The sequence below is a fragment of the Syngnathus typhle genome, linkage group LG16 (genome assembly GCF_033458585.1).
Source record: "Syngnathus typhle isolate RoL2023-S1 ecotype Sweden linkage group LG16, RoL_Styp_1.0, whole genome shotgun sequence".
Lineage (NCBI taxonomy): Eukaryota > Metazoa > Chordata > Actinopteri > Syngnathiformes > Syngnathidae > Syngnathus > Syngnathus typhle.
This window is the reverse complement of record NC_083753.1, coordinates 7,457,991-7,475,638: the sequence shown is the minus strand read 5'-3', so window position 1 is coordinate 7,475,638 and position 17,648 is coordinate 7,457,991. Positions and strand designations below refer to the sequence as shown.

The 17,648-nt window shown below is 45.9% G+C and overlaps 3 protein-coding genes across 7 annotated transcripts; 1 reads left to right on the top strand and 2 right to left on the bottom strand.

Moving 5' to 3' along the window:
- Positions 1-413: 413 nt before the first annotated feature.
- Positions 414-2,008, bottom strand: LOC133168861 (protein CIMAP1D-like). The gene is made up of 5 exons (XM_061300527.1): positions 1,949-2,008; positions 1,563-1,673; positions 1,366-1,488; positions 1,157-1,298; positions 414-1,088 (listed from the first exon to the last, which is right to left on the bottom strand). The coding sequence occupies exons 1-5, from the start codon at positions 1,995-1,997 to the stop codon at positions 743-745; spliced, it is 771 nt and encodes a 256-aa protein (XP_061156511.1). The 5' UTR covers positions 1,998-2,008; the 3' UTR covers positions 414-742.
- Positions 2,009-2,619: 611 nt separating this feature from the next.
- Positions 2,620-10,079, bottom strand: crlf1a (cytokine receptor-like factor 1a). Of its 2 annotated transcripts, none has more exons than XM_061300474.1 (9): positions 9,805-10,079; positions 8,304-8,582; positions 7,083-7,212; positions 6,685-6,854; positions 5,191-5,348; positions 4,437-4,511; positions 4,052-4,145; positions 3,787-3,975; positions 2,620-3,682 (listed from the first exon to the last, which is right to left on the bottom strand). In XM_061300474.1, exons 1-9 carry the CDS (start codon positions 9,875-9,877, stop codon positions 3,666-3,668), a joined length of 1,185 nt encoding a protein of 394 aa, XP_061156458.1. In that variant the 5' UTR covers positions 9,878-10,079; the 3' UTR covers positions 2,620-3,665. The 2 variants fall into 2 exon arrangements, with proteins under 2 accessions (XP_061156458.1, XP_061156456.1); XM_061300472.1 differs by having other exon boundaries at positions 3,791-3,975.
- A 2,028-nt stretch (positions 10,080-12,107) lies between these two features.
- On the top strand, positions 12,108-17,632 carry si:ch211-67f24.7 (uncharacterized). Of its 4 annotated transcripts, none has more exons than XM_061300443.1 (17): positions 12,108-12,336; positions 13,026-13,262; positions 13,670-13,776; positions 13,916-14,142; positions 14,221-14,265; positions 14,332-14,496; positions 14,569-14,669; positions 14,854-14,936; positions 15,089-15,212; positions 15,468-15,606; positions 15,684-15,776; positions 15,848-15,940; positions 16,040-16,176; positions 16,247-16,324; positions 16,394-16,847; positions 16,982-17,067; positions 17,129-17,632. In XM_061300443.1, the coding sequence occupies exons 5-17, from the start codon at positions 14,224-14,226 to the stop codon at positions 17,238-17,240; spliced, it is 1,707 nt and encodes a 568-aa protein (XP_061156427.1). In that variant the 5' UTR covers positions 12,108-12,336; positions 13,026-13,262; positions 13,670-13,776; positions 13,916-14,142; positions 14,221-14,223; the 3' UTR covers positions 17,241-17,632. The 4 variants fall into 4 exon arrangements, with proteins under 4 accessions (XP_061156427.1, XP_061156424.1, XP_061156425.1 ...); XM_061300440.1 differs by having other exon boundaries at positions 16,244-16,324; XM_061300441.1 differs by having other exon boundaries at positions 13,913-14,142; positions 16,244-16,324.
- The last annotated feature ends 16 nt before the right edge of the window (positions 17,633-17,648 follow it).

Below are 17,648 nucleotides of genomic sequence, written 5' to 3'. Positions count from 1 at the left end.
CAGGATTCAGGGGAGGAGAGTTCGCTTCACCCGGCCTTGTTTCCACCACCACCACCTGGAGGAAAGACTGGGAAGGTACTGTCACTCACGGCGCCCTCCCTCTCCGGATGACAATCGAAATCACTTATGACGCCCATCATTTGCCTTTATGGACACCAGAGGGCGCTCTCAAACAGATGATTTGATAATGGTGGTCCCTCGGAACTTCCATCATTGGACTTTGAATTTTCATATTTTATCAAAAACAAACAAGAAAAAAGTTATACTCGCAGGAGTAGTAATAGTAGTTTTTTTAATAGTTTTTTTTTAAAAGAAAAGTAACAAATTTTGAATGGGAAAAGCTACCATAAAAAGTCTTGTCATTTTTACACTGGAAACAAAAATAAAATAAATAAAAGAATAAATGAGGGGTTGAAGACTTTGCTTTGGTTTGTTTTAAACCAAAAAACTTGTATTATTTATCCAAACAAGAAAAAAAATACACAAACAGATAAATGACACATGTGACACTTGTGTTTTATTATTGATATACCAAAATAATAAGTCCCAATTTGGTTGTGTGTACAAGCAGCGAGACCCTTGTCACTTTTATAACCTGTAAGGAAGCTTTTCTTCAACATATGCAATACAAAATAGCGCCAGTGCAACATCCCAAAATGTCCAATTTGTTTGTTAGGCGATTAAACAACCAAGCTAGTGGTAACCCAATTTTTTTTACTTGCTGTACTAAGACACTAACTGGTCAGTGGACAAAGTCCAGCACAAGCGGCATGACAAACTCTGAGTGGCGGACCCCCATGGTGAAGGAGGGTGCCTTGCGGAGGTGCATCCCAGAACGCTCCGGGCGGTAGGCGCCCGGGCCCGGTGTGACCGAGGGGTAGGTGGGCCTTTTGGTCCGGCTCTGCATGGAGAAGGAGGGCTGGCGTTGGAGGTAAACATCCGGATCGATGCAGTTGTATCTGCAGGGCCCGGGACTCTGGGCCAGGTCTACGGAGGGGCCCCCCACCTTCCGGCGGGCCGACATGCTGTAGCTGACGCTGGATGGCTTATTGGGGACCTGATTGCCCAACAGCTTGGGGAGCGTGTAGCTGTTCAACAACAAGCTTTTAAATTCAAGTTTGATTTCCCTCATAAAATCATAAAAAAGTGCCCCCACCTGTTGGGTGCCGGTACTGCATCCACAGTGCGGTAGCGCGTGCGGGCTCCAATCGTGTAGGCTGGCGGTCGACGCTGAGTGTTGAGACCCGGAGCCTTCTCCGGACTGTAGGCACCTGGTCCCGGAGTCGGCAACTGATCCCCTATGACAAAAAAAAAAAAAAGCGTAACTTAATCAGGCACTTATATTATTGTCCGATATTTTCATACCTTTGCTGGTAATCCGCTTCCCTCGGCCTACCATGGAATAAGAGGGCGTGTCCATTCGGCCAAAGCGTGTCACATTAGCACCGACGTGGTATCTTGGTCCAGGGCTGGAGTCCACAGAGATCACTATCAATTGAAATTGGACATATTTACACAATTACACACCAACACGTGGGTTTGTACGTCTTCTTGGAACTCACTGGTGCTGCTCATGCGGGTGCGGAAGGAGTAAGCTGGGCTGCTGGGCTTGGTGACATCATGGTTGACGTAGCCCACTGTCGGGGGTAGAGCGTAGTGCCCTGGGCCTGGTCCTGATTGGGATGATGATCAGTATCAAAACACACACACATGTGTACGACTCACAAAAGAGAACAGCAAGTTGGGAAAAATTTGTGCATTGACAAGTTACGCAGAAGTTCATCTCATCAGTACGGCATTGATATTAGTCATTCTACGCAGAGGATAAAGAACACGTTCGAAATATTGTTTGCCTACAATCATTGCAAAATTTTTAGCATGAAGCTAGCAGACTGAAACACTATGATAAATTCATGTGGTGTCACTCATATCTCCATTCTTCACTGACCTTTCACTTTAGCAGATATCAGGGGCCGTCTCTTCGCCGCCTCCTCCATCCTCTGACCACTTCTTCTTCTGCTTTGAGACAACTTGCTTTCCTTTTATAGCCTCCACCTGGCCCTTGATTCATTATTTACCAGCATGGGTATGACGCGACCTAAGCTATTGTCCACCTCAAAGTCTTTTAAGGTCACAACTTGAGCATGGGTTTTACTTTTCAAAGAACGCGCAAAGACTTGACGAATCATGTTTAAGAGCATAAAACCGATGATGGTTTTCTGGAACATGCACTCGTACAGCCTTTGGGTTTTTCGATTTGTATTGTGCTGTGTATTGTGTAACTAACGGCGTCTCAGTGCACACGCTATTAAACATTTAACTTACACTTGTCTTGTGTTGCAGGCTTTGGCTGGACGATAATGACGCTAAACAAACCTCGTAACATTCCGCATGTTACAGTTGGCGCCTGAAGCATTTATGCTAACGTTGTGGCAAAACAGGAACATTCGAAAGGCGGAACAGCTCAAATTTGCCACATATTGATAAACAGCTGTTACAGAGACGACTCCATTATACCTTCCTATTTATTTATGCTAATAGTTTCTTGGTTGTAATTTTCTTTTTTTTCTTTCTGGATGACAACAACAGTGCAAACAAAAACACACAGCAATCGGTCAGTTCAGTCAGTCATTAATATTTATTCACTAGCTAAAACATAACTTAAAATCAAAACACATAACTTTACACACTCTTAAATATGCCGCTATGATTCAGTACAAAAATAAAGGCGAGGCACGAGATGTCTGGCTTAAAAAAAAAATTAACTAACACACACAAACAAAAATTCTTTGGCACGTTTTGACAAAATACTGCGTGATGATGAGGGCTGGATTTGCGCTTCCCCACCCATTTGCAGTTTTATTGCTCTTTCTGAAATAACCAAAGATGCCTGCCCCAAAAAATAGGACACAACCAAATATTTGTACACTCATTTTGGAAGTTTGGTATGAATCGTTGTAAAACACAAATATGTGCTGGAATTTGGTATAAATGATTTTTGTATGTAAGTATGCAAGTAATTAATTTTAGTGGGTCGGGACATCACTGACTTGTGGTTTGTAATTGCCTGTAGAGTAGATGCCGAAAGATGGCAGCAAAGCACTTTTTTTTTTCTTCCTCTTAGTTAAGCTCCAGCCCGATGGAATGAAACTCCTCCTCACTTCCTCAGAGACAGAGCAATATTTGGCAATAGCGCAGCTGTGGCTCAGTTGGTAGAGCAGAGCGTCCTTGGGCCTGAAATTACCTCCAGGTCGGCTTTGTAAATTTCAAAACAAAATGAGAAAGTTTAGCATACCTTTCTCAGGGGGTCTGCAAAACAAACAAAAAAAAACCCTGCAAACCCCAAATATTATTCAGAAAACGCCGATTAACATTCATTATATGTTCCCTACGTGGGACGGGGGGGAAATGTGGGAAGAAAATTGTCGGAAAATGCCTTGGCAGGATGCTCCAAGTATTTTCCAAGATGCAAATGTCAAACTGGAAATTTGTGTCAAAAATGTCAAAACCAGACAAAAAAAAAAAAAAAAAAGCAACATCTCCAGATATCATCTGGCTGCAAAAAACAACAAGAAAAAACAGTCCTTCGAATTTTTACGACCATCCTCTGGTTGTCATTGCGATCGCTCTGTGTTGTTTTTTTCCCACTTGGCATGTGCTACGACTTATCCCCTTGGAGAACCTAAATGAACGAGACGCGCTCTGTTACTCATTGTGCTCCACCGCGCCCGCGCCTGTGTGTGTGTGTGTGTGTGTGTGCACATGTCCGGGTGAGGTGATGCTTACCTACCTGGTTGCGTGCTTTGTGCGACTTCTGCATGATCACCCGCCATTGGTCGTAGTGCTTCATGGACATGCTGCTGCAGCCGTAAGCGTGCTTGCGCGCCCAGCCGAAGAACTGCTTCAACTCGCGGCGCAAGGTCGAGTTGGAGTCGCCGCTCGACTTGGGGTCGCATGAGCCCGACGCTGCCCGCTCTGTGCACCATTAAAAAAAAAAAAGACAATCACGGATATGCGGCTTTTTAGTGTGTGTGTGTGTGTGTGTTCTCACCACTATGCGGTGTGGATGCAGCGGTGGGATGACTCCATTCACTCCAGATTCCAGCTTTGCGGGAACCGTAGATGCCCACCGGGTTACATCGGACCTGTCAGCCAACAAAATGACGGTTAAAGTAAAATCGGAATAAACACGCTAGTGCCTTGATATGAGAGTTGAATTCGATCATGCTTGATTGTATCTCAAATCATCTGTCCCCACTGAAATGAATAGAAAAGCCACCAGGGTCCATAAAGGCGGTTGCTTCCCACTTTAGCCACTAGAGGGCAGTAATAATACTAAGTATGGACTGAAATTTATAAACGTTCCTAGACAAGAAACTACAATTAGTATTTCAAGTCTTGTAAATAGTCATCAAGAAGATCAAAACACAAGCCACCTGCACAAAATAGACGGTTCCAGGTCTGAGACCGGCCAGCCTGCAAGACGTCTGGTTGCCGACGTCATCCATCACCTGCAAAGTGAGCCAAGAGGCCAAGCGGGAAGAAGTCAGTGGAGAACAAAGACTCGCATTAACAACCTGCACTGAAGGCAAAACAAACACACAAAGCTTCAATCGGGCTTCCCGCCGCAAATATGTTTGAATGAGCGGCGTGTTTATGGAAACCTTTCAAAGAGATCTGCTGTCCATTAGCTGCCAACACACACACACACACTCACACGCGTGCGCTCTCTCACTCAAAAATCTCTCTTTCTCGTCGCTACAAAACCCAACAAGGCCACGCTGAAGACATCGAGTCCCTCCGCTCACTCCTGGTCTCGGGTCTGGCCCTCGCCCGCCTCGCCCATTTTTCCACTCGACAAGCAAAGACTTGCTCGGCTGACGTTTACGTGAAAGCGACCTGATGATGACCTCAGAGCTTATCGCCGCGCGGGGCCGAGTGTTTGTGTTGTATTGTTCATTTATTGAAGAGTGGAATGAATGGAGGTTGACTTAGAAGATGGTGAGATAAGAAGAAGAACTCAGGAATGTGCTTGGTGGTATGCCAGCTCATAAAAATTGTTAAGCGACTAAAATGTGATATTTTTGTCAACCAAAAAAAAAGACTCTTTTTTTTTAAGAAACAATAATCAAGTACATTTTACATTTTGACGATATTAACTATTTATATTTCTGCCCCCCGCGCTTTTACCTTCCAGTCTTGGCTATCCTCCAGTCTGTAACGGATCTGGTACTTGGCCCGGAACAGGAAGTCCTTGAGTGCCGGCGGGGCCTCCCAGCGAACGCTCAGCTGGTCCTCCAACTGCCCCACGCGGCTCACAGTCACCCCCGACGGAGGATCCGTTGTCACTAAAAGAGAGAAGTTGTCATGTGAGATGCCAATTCAAAACAGGATAACAATTCGAAAAAATGATCGGCGCTCGCTACTACAATTTCTTTCTCCAAATGCGAGCCACTGTTTACGTCGACGTACCTCGAAAGCCTTTCTGGAAAAAGTCACTCCGAAAGAATGTAGGCTGCACGGTCGTTTGTGCATTACGGTAATTAACACGTCTCGCCGACAAGAAGGTGCTGATGTTCTGCTGTCAGGACACAGATGGTGCCGATCAAGCCGGACCCATAATAGCTTCTTTCTCGCGGCGACGTTTATGTTGGCCGCTGGAGAAATCAAGTCAATTCCGAGCGGCGGGGCTGATGTCTCGATATTTTCTAAATCCTGATTGGTTTTTTTAGACCAGTGAACGCGACCAGAGTTGACACAAAATATTTCAGTGGGATTGACTTGGATTTATTGGTGGAGTGGAAGCTTTCAAACAAAGTGAAAAGACTGAAACGAAATTTATTTGCGTCCACGCAAGTATCCTCGACGCAACAATCTGTGATGAGGGTGTTCCTCCCCGTTGTCAACCGTGACTCAGTGTTGCGTGTTTTGACGAGAACCCAAACCAGCGTCCGGGGCAACCCCAAATAAACAAAAGTGTCACACGCAAAAAAATGGTTTTCTATACGCTCACCAGGAAACCGCCCTCGCCTCAGGGGCGGCGTGTATACAGGTAAAGGGTTGCAGCCAGGGCCGCTCGTTTTTAACCCGAGATGGTGGTCTTTTGAAGAATCCGCCAAGTTAGCAGCGGGCGGAACAATACTTTAAAAGGTAACATCGCTGGCTTGCTAAAAGCTGCGAGGCCCCCCCAGATAAAAGCCTGAAAGAGCTTAAGCGCTTCAAGAATCCTGGATTTGAAGCAGGGATGTGGACAAGTCCACTGGACTGGAAGCAGGTTAGCGTGCTAGCATCTTGTTAGCATAGATGAACCAAACGCCAGGCCAAAAAAAAAAACATTTGAATAGTGTAATACATACAACATGTTGGGAAAGTTGTTGCATAAAACATTATCTTATGATTGCTTCATTTGGTCAAATCTTCCATTTTGCAATTTCTCTGCGTGTCCAAATGAGGTTACGTCGTTTTGGCGGTGACTCTCTTCTTGCGTTACACTTTTTGTACACGCACGCACAGACAATTTGTTTCCAATTTAAACTGAAAAATAATGACGGAAGATTTTTTTTGCGATTAAATGACATGCATGCATTTATGCATTGTTCTTTTGAAGCCATTGTTGTCTATTTGACGCCCGGGGCATGGCCGACACCCCAGCAGGAGGTCAGCAAGAGGTCGCTCGACACTCACCCACGTCAAGGATGTCCAACATGATGACGTCGGAAGCGGCGCGGCCCAGCTGGTTGGACGCCTCCACCCAGATCTCATACGGGGTGAAGAGGTGCAGGTCACGAGTGATGCTGCACGAGTACGGCTGAGCGTGCGTGTAGTCCTCGCACTCCTTCTCCTTGCCGTACCACCTGCGGGGGGAGGGTCACGGCGACGGCAATGACTCGGCTGCTTTTTACGAGACCTTTTTGTTTTGTTGCGCCACACACCGACTTGCTCTATTGAAGGCTTTTAAATTGCTTCATTGAATTATTCGGAGCTTGTTAAAGCTTCAGACGGTTGCTTGGGAACACACATATTGGTGGCGATATCAAAAATGCTAATTTGTGTCATATCTTAATTTTGCAGCGTGCACACACCTGAGCTTGTACTTGAGCAAGTACTGCGTCGTAATGCTGGTCTCCCCTTTCCCTCCCGGCGCCCAGCTGCACGTCAGGTCTTTGGTGTTCCGAGACCAGCACGTCAAATTGAAAGGCTTCTCCGGAGGCACTGTGGGAAAAGGAAGAGAGGATCTGTGGATTTTTTTTTTGCCAGTTTTTTTACTTTATTTGGTGCGCGTTCCTGTGTGTGTGTGTGTGTGTAGGAGCGCAATCAGATTTCAGAGCACTGCCAATAATCCCCCCCCCGTCCGCCTCCCATCTCCGAGAACACAAGGTTCCGAACACCGTCAGCGCGCACAGAGATTACGATCCATGCTGCGTGCGTGCGTGTCACCATCATTTTCATTGGATACCATAAGTGATTTTTTTCGGTGGACGAGAGAATGAAAAAAATAATTTGGGGAAAAAAATACGCTCTAAAAAAAAAAAAGAACTATTTATTTATTTTTAATCAATAACTATTATGTAGAAAAATGGTTTTAATTACCCTAACTTCTTTTCTAATTTCCGTCTATAGCACTATTATGTTAGCATTGAGCTAGCATACAATTGAGTAGGATGCGAAGAATGGTCGCAGCCATGCACACAATATAAATATGGCCAGATTATTGATGACAGCCGCCCCCTTGCACGATACAAATGAAGACAGAACCGCTGGAAATCATCCATAGTCATTTTAAATTGAGTTCGGGGGGCTTCTGGATGTCAAAGGCGTTTAGGATCATTTTCCACAATGGCAGTCCAAGAGCCAACGGAGGAGGCAAAAGCACATTTTTCAGCAGAGCAGGAATTTAAGGCTTGGTTTTCCTTCGTATTGACAGGAGCGCCGTAAAAAGTCTTTACAGCGTGTGTATGACGACTAGGTTTTGCGTGTGCGCGTGCAGAAGTATGCGTGTGTGTGCGCAAAGTGTCAGTGTGATGCCCCGTGAGTGATAGTGCGAGTAATGGACCACACAGACACTCAAAGCGACACACACATTGGCGGAGGCCCTCGTACTAAAACTTAAATTACGGCCACAAGTGTACACAGAGAGCCTAAAAAAAAACCTGCCCACCGCTCCCTCCTTCATATTCCGCTTCCTTTATGATCGTCTTGCTCGGGTCCAAATCTTTTTGTGGCGGCACTCGACCACATTAGCGTTACTAAAAAAAATATGTTTATTGTAAATCCGATTCATTCATTGCTGTCATGTGACCTACTTCCGACGAAGATGCAGGAGCCGGCCAGGATGTGTCCCTTGTGGTTATGGCACACCAGATTGTCGCCGGACCGCTGTCGTGAGGCGTTGAGCCCGCTGAGAGTCACGCTGAGGTTGCTGGCGCTCAGTGTCTGGTACGTGGAGGCGGGCAGCCGCTGGCCGTTCAGCGTCCAGTACAGCGAACTGGCGTGGACGCCGGAGTCCGGTTGCACCCAGCAACTAGCGGTCAGGTTGGAACCCACGCGGAGGACGGGGTCCTGGGGGGAGACCCATGCCGCGTCTGTGTGTGTGTGGGGGGGGGGGGGGGGACACTTTAGAAAAATCGCCCTCCCCTTTGATTGTCAGGCCCGGAAAAGGTTCCAATCGTTCATGACAAGCCGGGCGCACGACAGTAACGAGCAAGTAGCCCCTTGTCATAAACAACAGGAAGCGTTTGAGGATGAGGGCCTTTTGTCTTCCCTCTTCTTCTTTTTACAGCGCTCTTTAAAGTCTTACTGCTGCTTCCCATTAAAAAAAAAACTCATCGAGTCACTTAAGCCAGGAAACGCACATTACGTTGATTTATTTACATTACATTCCCGGAGACCCAAGCTAATGATGTCACTGTTTTGCCCCCCCCCCACACACACACACACACACACACGATCCCTCAAGTGTTAAAAGAATTATAGACTGCAGACTTGTTGAAAGTCAGCCGTGCAGTAGCTCCGCATATTTCACACCGGCGTAAATATGAGGCACTTAAAGTCGCTATAAAAAAGTCTACACATTCATTCAAAGGCGTCTTTTTATGTTATAACAAAGAAAAAAAAGCTTTGACCACCATTAATGTGACCAGGAATCTGTGTTAATTAAAAAAACATCTATTGAAGAGGGAAAATAACAATAAACAAGTGAGTTCATGCAGTTGCACAAGTGCGCACACCCTCTGATAAATGGGGCTGTGTTCAGAATTTCCCAATCACAGATGAACTCATGATCACGGGAGCCTGCACACACCTGCTGCCACGTACCCTCAGGGTCAAAAACACATTTAGGGGAGATATAAACATTTCATTTTGTACAAGAGGATTGATAGCGCCACCTACTGCTGAGGAGGACTGTATAAATATGCCATATTGTATTGGCGGCTGCCTCTGCGGTCCCGAAAATAAGTATACAGTATCAAAACTCTCCCATCCCTACATTTTGCCTCCGTGCCCCAAAATGGGTGTATAGTTATAGAGAAGGGGTCCACAACAAAAATATTTATGTCCCTCTTGGGTCTATTTGGGGGGACACTGATGGATCCGAAAAGATACATGCATGTCCCCAAGGGGTGTCAAACATTTGGGGGAGGAGGCACCTTCGTGGGAAGCCCCCTAAAGTTGCTTTAATTATCTTTTCTTTCTCCAATGTGAAACATGGATTCGAAAAAGAACCATGCAAATTTTAAGAAGAGGGTTGCGCCCCCCTAAAAAAGAAAACAAAGCGGGCGTTTACGCGTGTGTGACTTGACTTACGTGTGGACAGGGACAAGACGGCAGCGGAGTGCAGGAGCAGGAACAGCAGGAGAATCCGTGAGGACGTATCCATGACCACTCTTCTGCTTCTCCTCTGAGTTTGGTGGACTTCTTCACTCGACGCTTTTTGCGTGCGCAACTACACTTTGCGCATAAAATGTGGATTGAAGGAGACAAAAACACGTGGAAAAGGCGGCTAGCAAAAGCGTCCCACTCGCTCGTCTGCTCGTCTTCTTGTTCCTCCTCTTGCTGCTTAAATCATACCCAAATTCATACTTGTAAGCCCCGCCTCCTCCTCCTCCTCCTCCTATTCCTCCTCTCCCTCTTGCCTCATTTCCCCTCTTCCTTCCTGCCTCCACCCCATCCCCACTTTCACCTCAAACATTCCCACTCAAGACGCGCTCAAGTTCCAACGAAAGGAAAACATCGACGTCACGTTGTCGGGATGAGACGTCAAGTCAGAATATTAAGGACACCTCGTAATTGGTCATTATGTGGAAAAAATGGTTTTAAACTACCCCCCCCCCCCTTTATGGATTTCACTCCATAGCCCTCCTCAATCTATCTATTTATCTAAAGGTCTGACCTTTGACCTTGAATCGCCCCTGCTATAATAAATACATACCATCAAATGACCACCATAAATAAAAATGTCATGTTCTAAGGAATTGCAGATGGTCACTGACGCTACATAAATGACAGGGTGTTGGTGGGAAAATTGCTTCCGCACTTCCTGGACGCTGACAAAGGTTCTCAAGCGGGAACAAGAGAGTCCCTTCTGGAGGGCGGGTCAACCAAAGGTCGCCGTCTATACAGGCCCTTGGCTGTACCCGGAACGCGACGTGATTCACAAGACTCAAGCTGGCGTTAACTTGTTAGTCAAACATTCGTCACACTTCAGTCTGCCGCATTCAGGTGTTGGCGCAAAGCAAGCGCTGGTCGATTAGTCTGGCTAGCTCAGGGGTGGGCAAACTTTTTGACTCGCGGGCCGAACTGGGTTCTAAATTTGGACCGGAGGGCCGGACCAGCAGCAGATGGACGTAGGCGTTGTGTGAAGTCATATAAGCGACCTGTAAAGGTCATTGCATAAAAGATCTTGGCCTTTAGTAGGTAGTAAAGCATGGATATTCCAAACAAGTTTTTTGAAAACAAATGCATTTATTAACAGCATTAAAAAAAAATAATTCACTAAAAAACTGCTATCAGTGATTCTCATAAAATACGACACTGTTATTATGAATAACAATCTCCATCACTTCAATGCCTGCAGGTCAGATTAATGAAAGATGTTTATCTCATGAGATCACATCAAACGGCAAACATTCTGACCAAATATATCATCTTGAAGAATCGGTGAAAGCATACATCCAAATAAAGTAATCAAAACAGCAACACGGTGAGGGGTATCTGAAAATCAGAACAGAGTTTTAACTCGCAAACACCTGGTAACAGAGGTGAGGAAACGGGAAACACTTCCTTAAAGTAAGCCTTAAGAACTTTACAGGTTAAGATTAGTCGCAAATAGGTGGTGCATCAATGTCCTTGAGCATCCTGCATTGTTTGAAAATGAGAATGGTCGCTAGTTTCAATCCCTGCTATGTGTACAAATCATATTCAAAATGCATTTTTTACAATAAACTTGAGAGCCTCCCGTTCATTTTCAGTGGGAACAGTGTTGTTGGTGTCCCTTTTTTGCTAGTGCGTCATAGTCTGGAGTAAAATTTGTTGTGGCAATTCTTAGGCGAGATCCGAGGTGTTGGTCCGTTTACCTTGATCTGTGACGGGTTGATGTTGATGTGGCTGAACGTCACGTCGCGTACGTCGAGCCAAATTGGCCACTCTTTTTTAAACACTCGGCACTCACTTCTTTTTTTCGGGCCACTCATTTTAATGGAAGGATTCCAGGGGAAGGTTTGTGGGTGGCTTTAGCGCAAAACTGCATCTGAAAGCTCAGCGCGCGAATTATAAGAATGCTGTCGTCAAAGCCCACGCTCTAAATTCGGGACTGATACGAATAGAGCGAGAGTGCGCCAAGTCCGTACTACTGAGTACGTACACGCACTTGTGAGTGTGCACCGAGCTTTCTGACACGGCTTCCGGTAGTAAATGCGCAGGCGAGCGCTTCGCCATCTACTGGGAAAACGCAGTCATTGCAGGCAAAATGACAAAAAAAAAAAAGTTTAATAATACAATTTGTTCAGGGTTGGCGGGCCGGATTAAACGGTCCCGTGGGCCGGATGTGGCCCGCGGGCCGTAGTTTGCCCACCCCTGGGCTAGCTGGTAATCCCGGGTAGTCAGCACATTCCCATAAATTGCTCCTGAGCTATGCCCGAAATAGGCCCCCCCCACAACATTTTTGGGTTTTCTCTTGGTTCCCAGGAATTGTATTTTGATTTGGAGCCCGGGAAGTGTAGTGTGTGTGTGTGTGTGTGTGTGTGTGTGTGGGACCTGGCTGCGTCACAATGGACCGACTCGGATAAGGGATACAATGTGCTTCTTTAATCAGTTTCGGGAGAAATCTCCATTTCTGAGGTAAATTGAACAAGACACTGGTTGTTTTAGGACGAGCAAATTTGTGGAAAGACGATTGTTAAAAAAAGCATCAATGGTGATTACACACCAAAAAAATGCTGAGTTGATTTTAACAACCCACTCGACTGTGAATTGTTAGCAGATTGGGTGAACTGGATAAGCGCTTTCAAAAATGAATGGATGGAAGCTGTGTGCATGTTTTATCCATCAAACTTGAGCAAACTTTGTATTTAACCGAATTCAGTTACAGATAAGTAGGTGTAGCGCCATCTAGTGTTTGGAAGTGGAATTTCAGTGCACCTAATACGCACAAGAATTAGATTTAAACAGAGGTATAATAATAATAATAATAATAATAATAATAATAATAATAATAATAATAATAATAATAATAATAATAATAATAATAATAATAACAATAATAATAAATAAAATAATGATAAAGCAAAATAGTGGGCCTTAAAATCAGCTAGAACATCCATGACATGGAAATGAATTAGGACCATAGTTTAAAAAACTGCAAGTTTATCCTTGCAATATTTTTGGACTATTTTTGCAGTCATAGTCTAGTGAGACGTTCGGCTGTATTGACATTGATTGCGTGTTTACAGGCTGCTGGGCCTTCTGGCTAAGCAGAACCTTTTAAATGTCTTGCAAATTGTTTATGAAAGAGCGCTTTGTTTCATCAGGAGATTCGGGGAACGTGACGAAAGCTACGAGGGATAGCCAGACGGTCGGTCGGTCGGACGGACGGACGGACGGACGGACAGACAGGGATTCAGGGGATCCGAGGGGGCAATCAAGCGAGGGATGATCTGGCTTCCTGGCAGATGGCCGCAAGGCCTCTGCTGAGCTCAACTTGATTGGACACAAGAATTTGTTTGAAGAGACCATCGGTGCCTTGTTACACTGCCGCAATTCAAAGTGTGCGTGTGTGTGTGTGTGTGTGTACTTGCATACCTTTTTAATTGTCAACAGGGTACCGAGCATTTAAGTGTTGAGGCGCTGTCTCAGTAGCGCCTCTTGTGGACGGAGGAGGTCATTTCATTGACCTATTCACACGTCGCTTTTACGCACACGTTCAAGTGGACGACTGCAGTGCGTTCATACTGGTGACGTCACACAGGACATCTGCTGCCCACACTATGGGCTGAGCGTTTCAAAAACGGTGTTAAGCAAACACTGAGCCTTTTTTAAAGAACCAAGAAAAAAGGAATACAAAGAAGCATATTTTGCAGAAGGGGAATAAAACGGAGATTGTTTTTTTTGGGCGGGTGCAAGTGGAAAAGGAATACAATGGAGTGTTTTTTTTTTTATTTCTTTGCAATTTCAGGTGGAAAACGAACGTAAAGGAGTGTTTTGAAAGCTGCCGAAGGGGAGAATATAAAGGAGTCATTTTAAAGGTGCTGTGGGGAATATCAAGGAGCCTGTTTAATTGAGGTAAGTCATGCTTTCGCTTTTAAAATGATCTAAACTTGCTTTTTTCCCCCTATGTGAAACTATTTTTGAACAAATGTCCTAAGGGATTAATTTTTAGTGGTTTTATTTATTTTCAACGTGTGCGCCTTGTGTTCAGCAGACTGCGGCGGGCTGAACTCCTGCAGGGCATGCACTCTGGCGGGGCTTGTCACTTCCTCGAGCAGAGGGGCCGCCGGCGGGGGGCCCCACGCCTTGGCAAAATCGGGTCATAGAATGATTTTGAAGTCAAGATACAGCCGCATTGTAGGCAACAATGGAGTACAGCAGGAGCGCCGCTTTGTGATCGCAAACATACAGTTTGGGCAGACTGCATGAGAGTCAACTCAGGTAATGAACCACATGCTGCTTCACCAAGTTGTTATTTTGCTCAAGAGTAAATTCTGCCGTGTTTGTTTTTTGTTAAAGGTCATGAAGCCTCAGGAGGCGGAGCTTGTCACAGAAATCTCCAAGGTAAGAAGAATAGAATAGAATGACTTTGTCTTTGTACAACTGATGTACAAGAAAACACGAATTTAGGTGCAGTGGATGGTCTCAGAACTGAAGACGGGCTTGACGGGCGCCTTACTGGAACTGGCCCACATCCAGCACGGCGACTCGGTCATGCGCGACGAGATGGAGGACAACCGGCGCCGGTGTCGGGAGAAAGCGTGGCGCTTGGAGGCCCTGGTGGAGTCCCTCAGGGTCAGAGTGCATCTGTTTTGTTGTTGTTTGCAAAGTTGACAGTAGGCTGACGAGTTGTGTCGCCTCGTGCAGGAAGAGCTTGGCGTCATGCGGGGTCAAGTCGTGGCGCTGCGTGGCGCCGCGCAGCGCCATCAAGAGGACGCAGAGAGTACTGCAGCTACGTGCAACGAAACGTAACTGGATGTTTTTTCCATATGAAGAAAAAATCCAAAATTACCTATTTTTTAAACGTCTTTAACAAGGAGTTCACTTTGATTTATTAAAGTTATGGTTTAATTAAAAAAATATAGCAAAAATATGCAACTGAGCAATTTATATTGTATTTATATATTTAATATATACTGTATTTTCATGCAGTGATCCAGCAGAGGCGTGCCGCGCAAAGGTTCTGCTACATTGCTTCTTGCAGGGTCTCAAAGCTGGACTCACCGAAGGAACAGGTCACAACTTCCAACACACACATCCATCTTTTTTCTGACAATTTAGAAAATTAACTCATGCACGTACTGCTTTTTTTTAAGCAACATTTTTTTTCATTCATTATTTTAAAAATAGGTATTCTAACTATACGATGAATGTTTGTGCAACACAGATGCGCGACACCAGGTGGCGCTGCAGCTGCTCCACTCGGAGTGGGAGTACGTGTCCACTTTGGAGCAACTCCACGATCAATATAAAGGCACAACACCCACGCAACACGTGACCTCTAACCCTCAGTAAGCCTAGCATGTTTTCAGATATTACAAGCATCTCAATTTAATGTTTTTTTTAGTTGCTGTCTCTAACTTGCATAATCTACAGTAGTGAGAGGTGGCTAACCTGAGTTATTTTCATTTTATGCAAAAAAATATTTGATTTTGTTTGGTTATTTTTTTACTATTCAATAACATCACTCAATATTCAACTTGACATTGAGGAAACCTTGTAACTTAAAATTGCTGATAAATATATAATTGAATTTTTGACTGCAGCGAGAAATTCGCCTCGTTGGTTGAGCGGCTCCTGCAGCGCCACCTGGTGTTCAGAGACACTCTGCAGGAGCGACTGGCCGCACAGCGATGGAAGTCTCTGGTGGGAGATGTTCTAGTGCGGCTCGTCGGACAGAACGACGTGAGCGGGCACCTCAGGGCTTGGGTTTCCAAACGCCCGTCGTCCAAGTGTCGCTAAAGCCAAATGTGTGTTTGCAGACTTCTTTCTCGGACGCCTACGTGGCCTACGTGGGCGCGCTGGCCTCCTTCCTCTCGCTGGAAGTCCACAAGTTGGGCAAGCATGAGGAACAGGTAAACATTCAAATGACAACAAGGGCAAGTGAATGAAAAAGTGAATCTGAATTGTGCTTGTGCACGAACAGGGAAGCGGGCAAGTGGAAAAGGACCAAATCCAAGTGTTGTCGCTTCTTCTGGCGCCCGTCACTCGTGTCCATGGCTATCTGAGTCACATCCAGGTCAGACAGCTCACACAAACATTTCATTTCTTTACCCAAGTTAATAGGCCAGGCGAATAAAATGTTGTAGAAAAAAAATGTTGTTTTGCTTGCGTTGAGAACTTGCTGCAGTGGACGGGCAAAGAGCATCCGGACTGCAGCCTGCTCCTGGGCACCGAGCGAACACTCCGGGACATTTTGTCGCGATGTCACACCATCTTGGAGGAGGAGGTCCGCTGGGACATTGGAGAAGCGCAGTACGTGGACTCTGACCGACTGGATGTTCAACATAAATTGTGTTTTTTTGACTCACTTGCATTCCAGTAGTTGCGGCGAAGCAGAGGCCAGCAGCTTGTCTGCAGACAGCGCCTCTTACAGGACAAAGGGGGAAAGTGCAGCTCTGAGGTGAGTGTGGGCGCCCCCTAATGGTCCTTGTAAAATATGGCACTTATGAGAGTGTTCGCTTTCTTCCAGGGAGAGCCAGCAGGTGTCGGGCTTGACAAACGGGTCTGGTGTGGACCAGCACTCCATGCGCGTGGAGTGCTGGTCCTGCAGTCCGGTGAGGCGGCAGACGTGTCGGTGCACGTCGGCCCGCTGTTGCCTCGTCACACCGGAGCCTGAGGGCCGCACTGGCTTTGAAGAACCGCAAAGTGATGCGGACAACACGTCCCCCTTTGAAGACTCCTCGGTGACCTCCTGCAGGGAAGATGAGGACGAGGACAGTCAAGTTCCTGTCCTCCTTAAGCCGTCCTCTCAAAATTCAGAGAGAAGCGTCTGCCTCCGCTGGCAGATTCCAAGGCGGACCCCTCACCCTCCTCCGAGGACACCCAACAACTGCGGAAAAAGGCTAGTCAGCGTCAGGATGGGGTCACCGCCGCTCCGAGCCAAGAGTGCCTTCAGGCCCATCTGGGACAATCCGACAAAGCAGGTAATTGCTTTCAAACCTTTTGTATTAGCATCAGTTGCTAAAATTTGTTTTTTAATTTCCACCATGCTATTTTTACATCTGGGAGAACTTGACTAGGCTACTAAATTTTCTGTTCTCTAATGTTCCATGTGCAGCTGTCTCCTGAGAAGGAGCACAGAGGCTTCCTGCCGGTCAAGACCCCCGCCAGGGTAAACTTTCTTACCCCGAGAGACCATCAGAGGTAAGTTCCTCTGACAGGATGTTTGCTCTTACAGTCATGTCATGGTTTCGTTCTCCTTCAGAGCTGGACAAGGCCCGGTCCAGCCACCGCTGTCGGGCCAATCTGTGGCGCCGCCCAGTGGACGATTGTGGGAGGAGAGTGAGGACAGCGAGGGACCCTGCAGCACTGTTTGACTGCTCTAAGGCTTCTCGAACATTTTGGTTTCTGAGACCAAGGAAATAAAACCTTAACATGTAGCTCGGAATTCTATAAGAATTATCTCGGAGACAAAAAAATGGCAATGCAGCATTACAAATTTACATTCTGTAGTTGTAAGGTTATGAGAATAAAGTTGTATTTTGTTGGGAGAAGAAGTCTTGGAAATTAGGTCCCACTTTCTGAAAGCCTGCAATTGCCTATACATGTCACAAGATGGCGCCAAAGCACTTTTCTATTAGGCAAGTCTATTTATTGCCCGACTAATGAAGCTCCTCCCCTCATTTCAACAGAATTATTAGGCCACAAGGGGGCGCTGAAGCAAATCTTTTACATCAGACAGTATTGGCCAGAGCAGTGACAATCAATTGATAACTTCATAATTG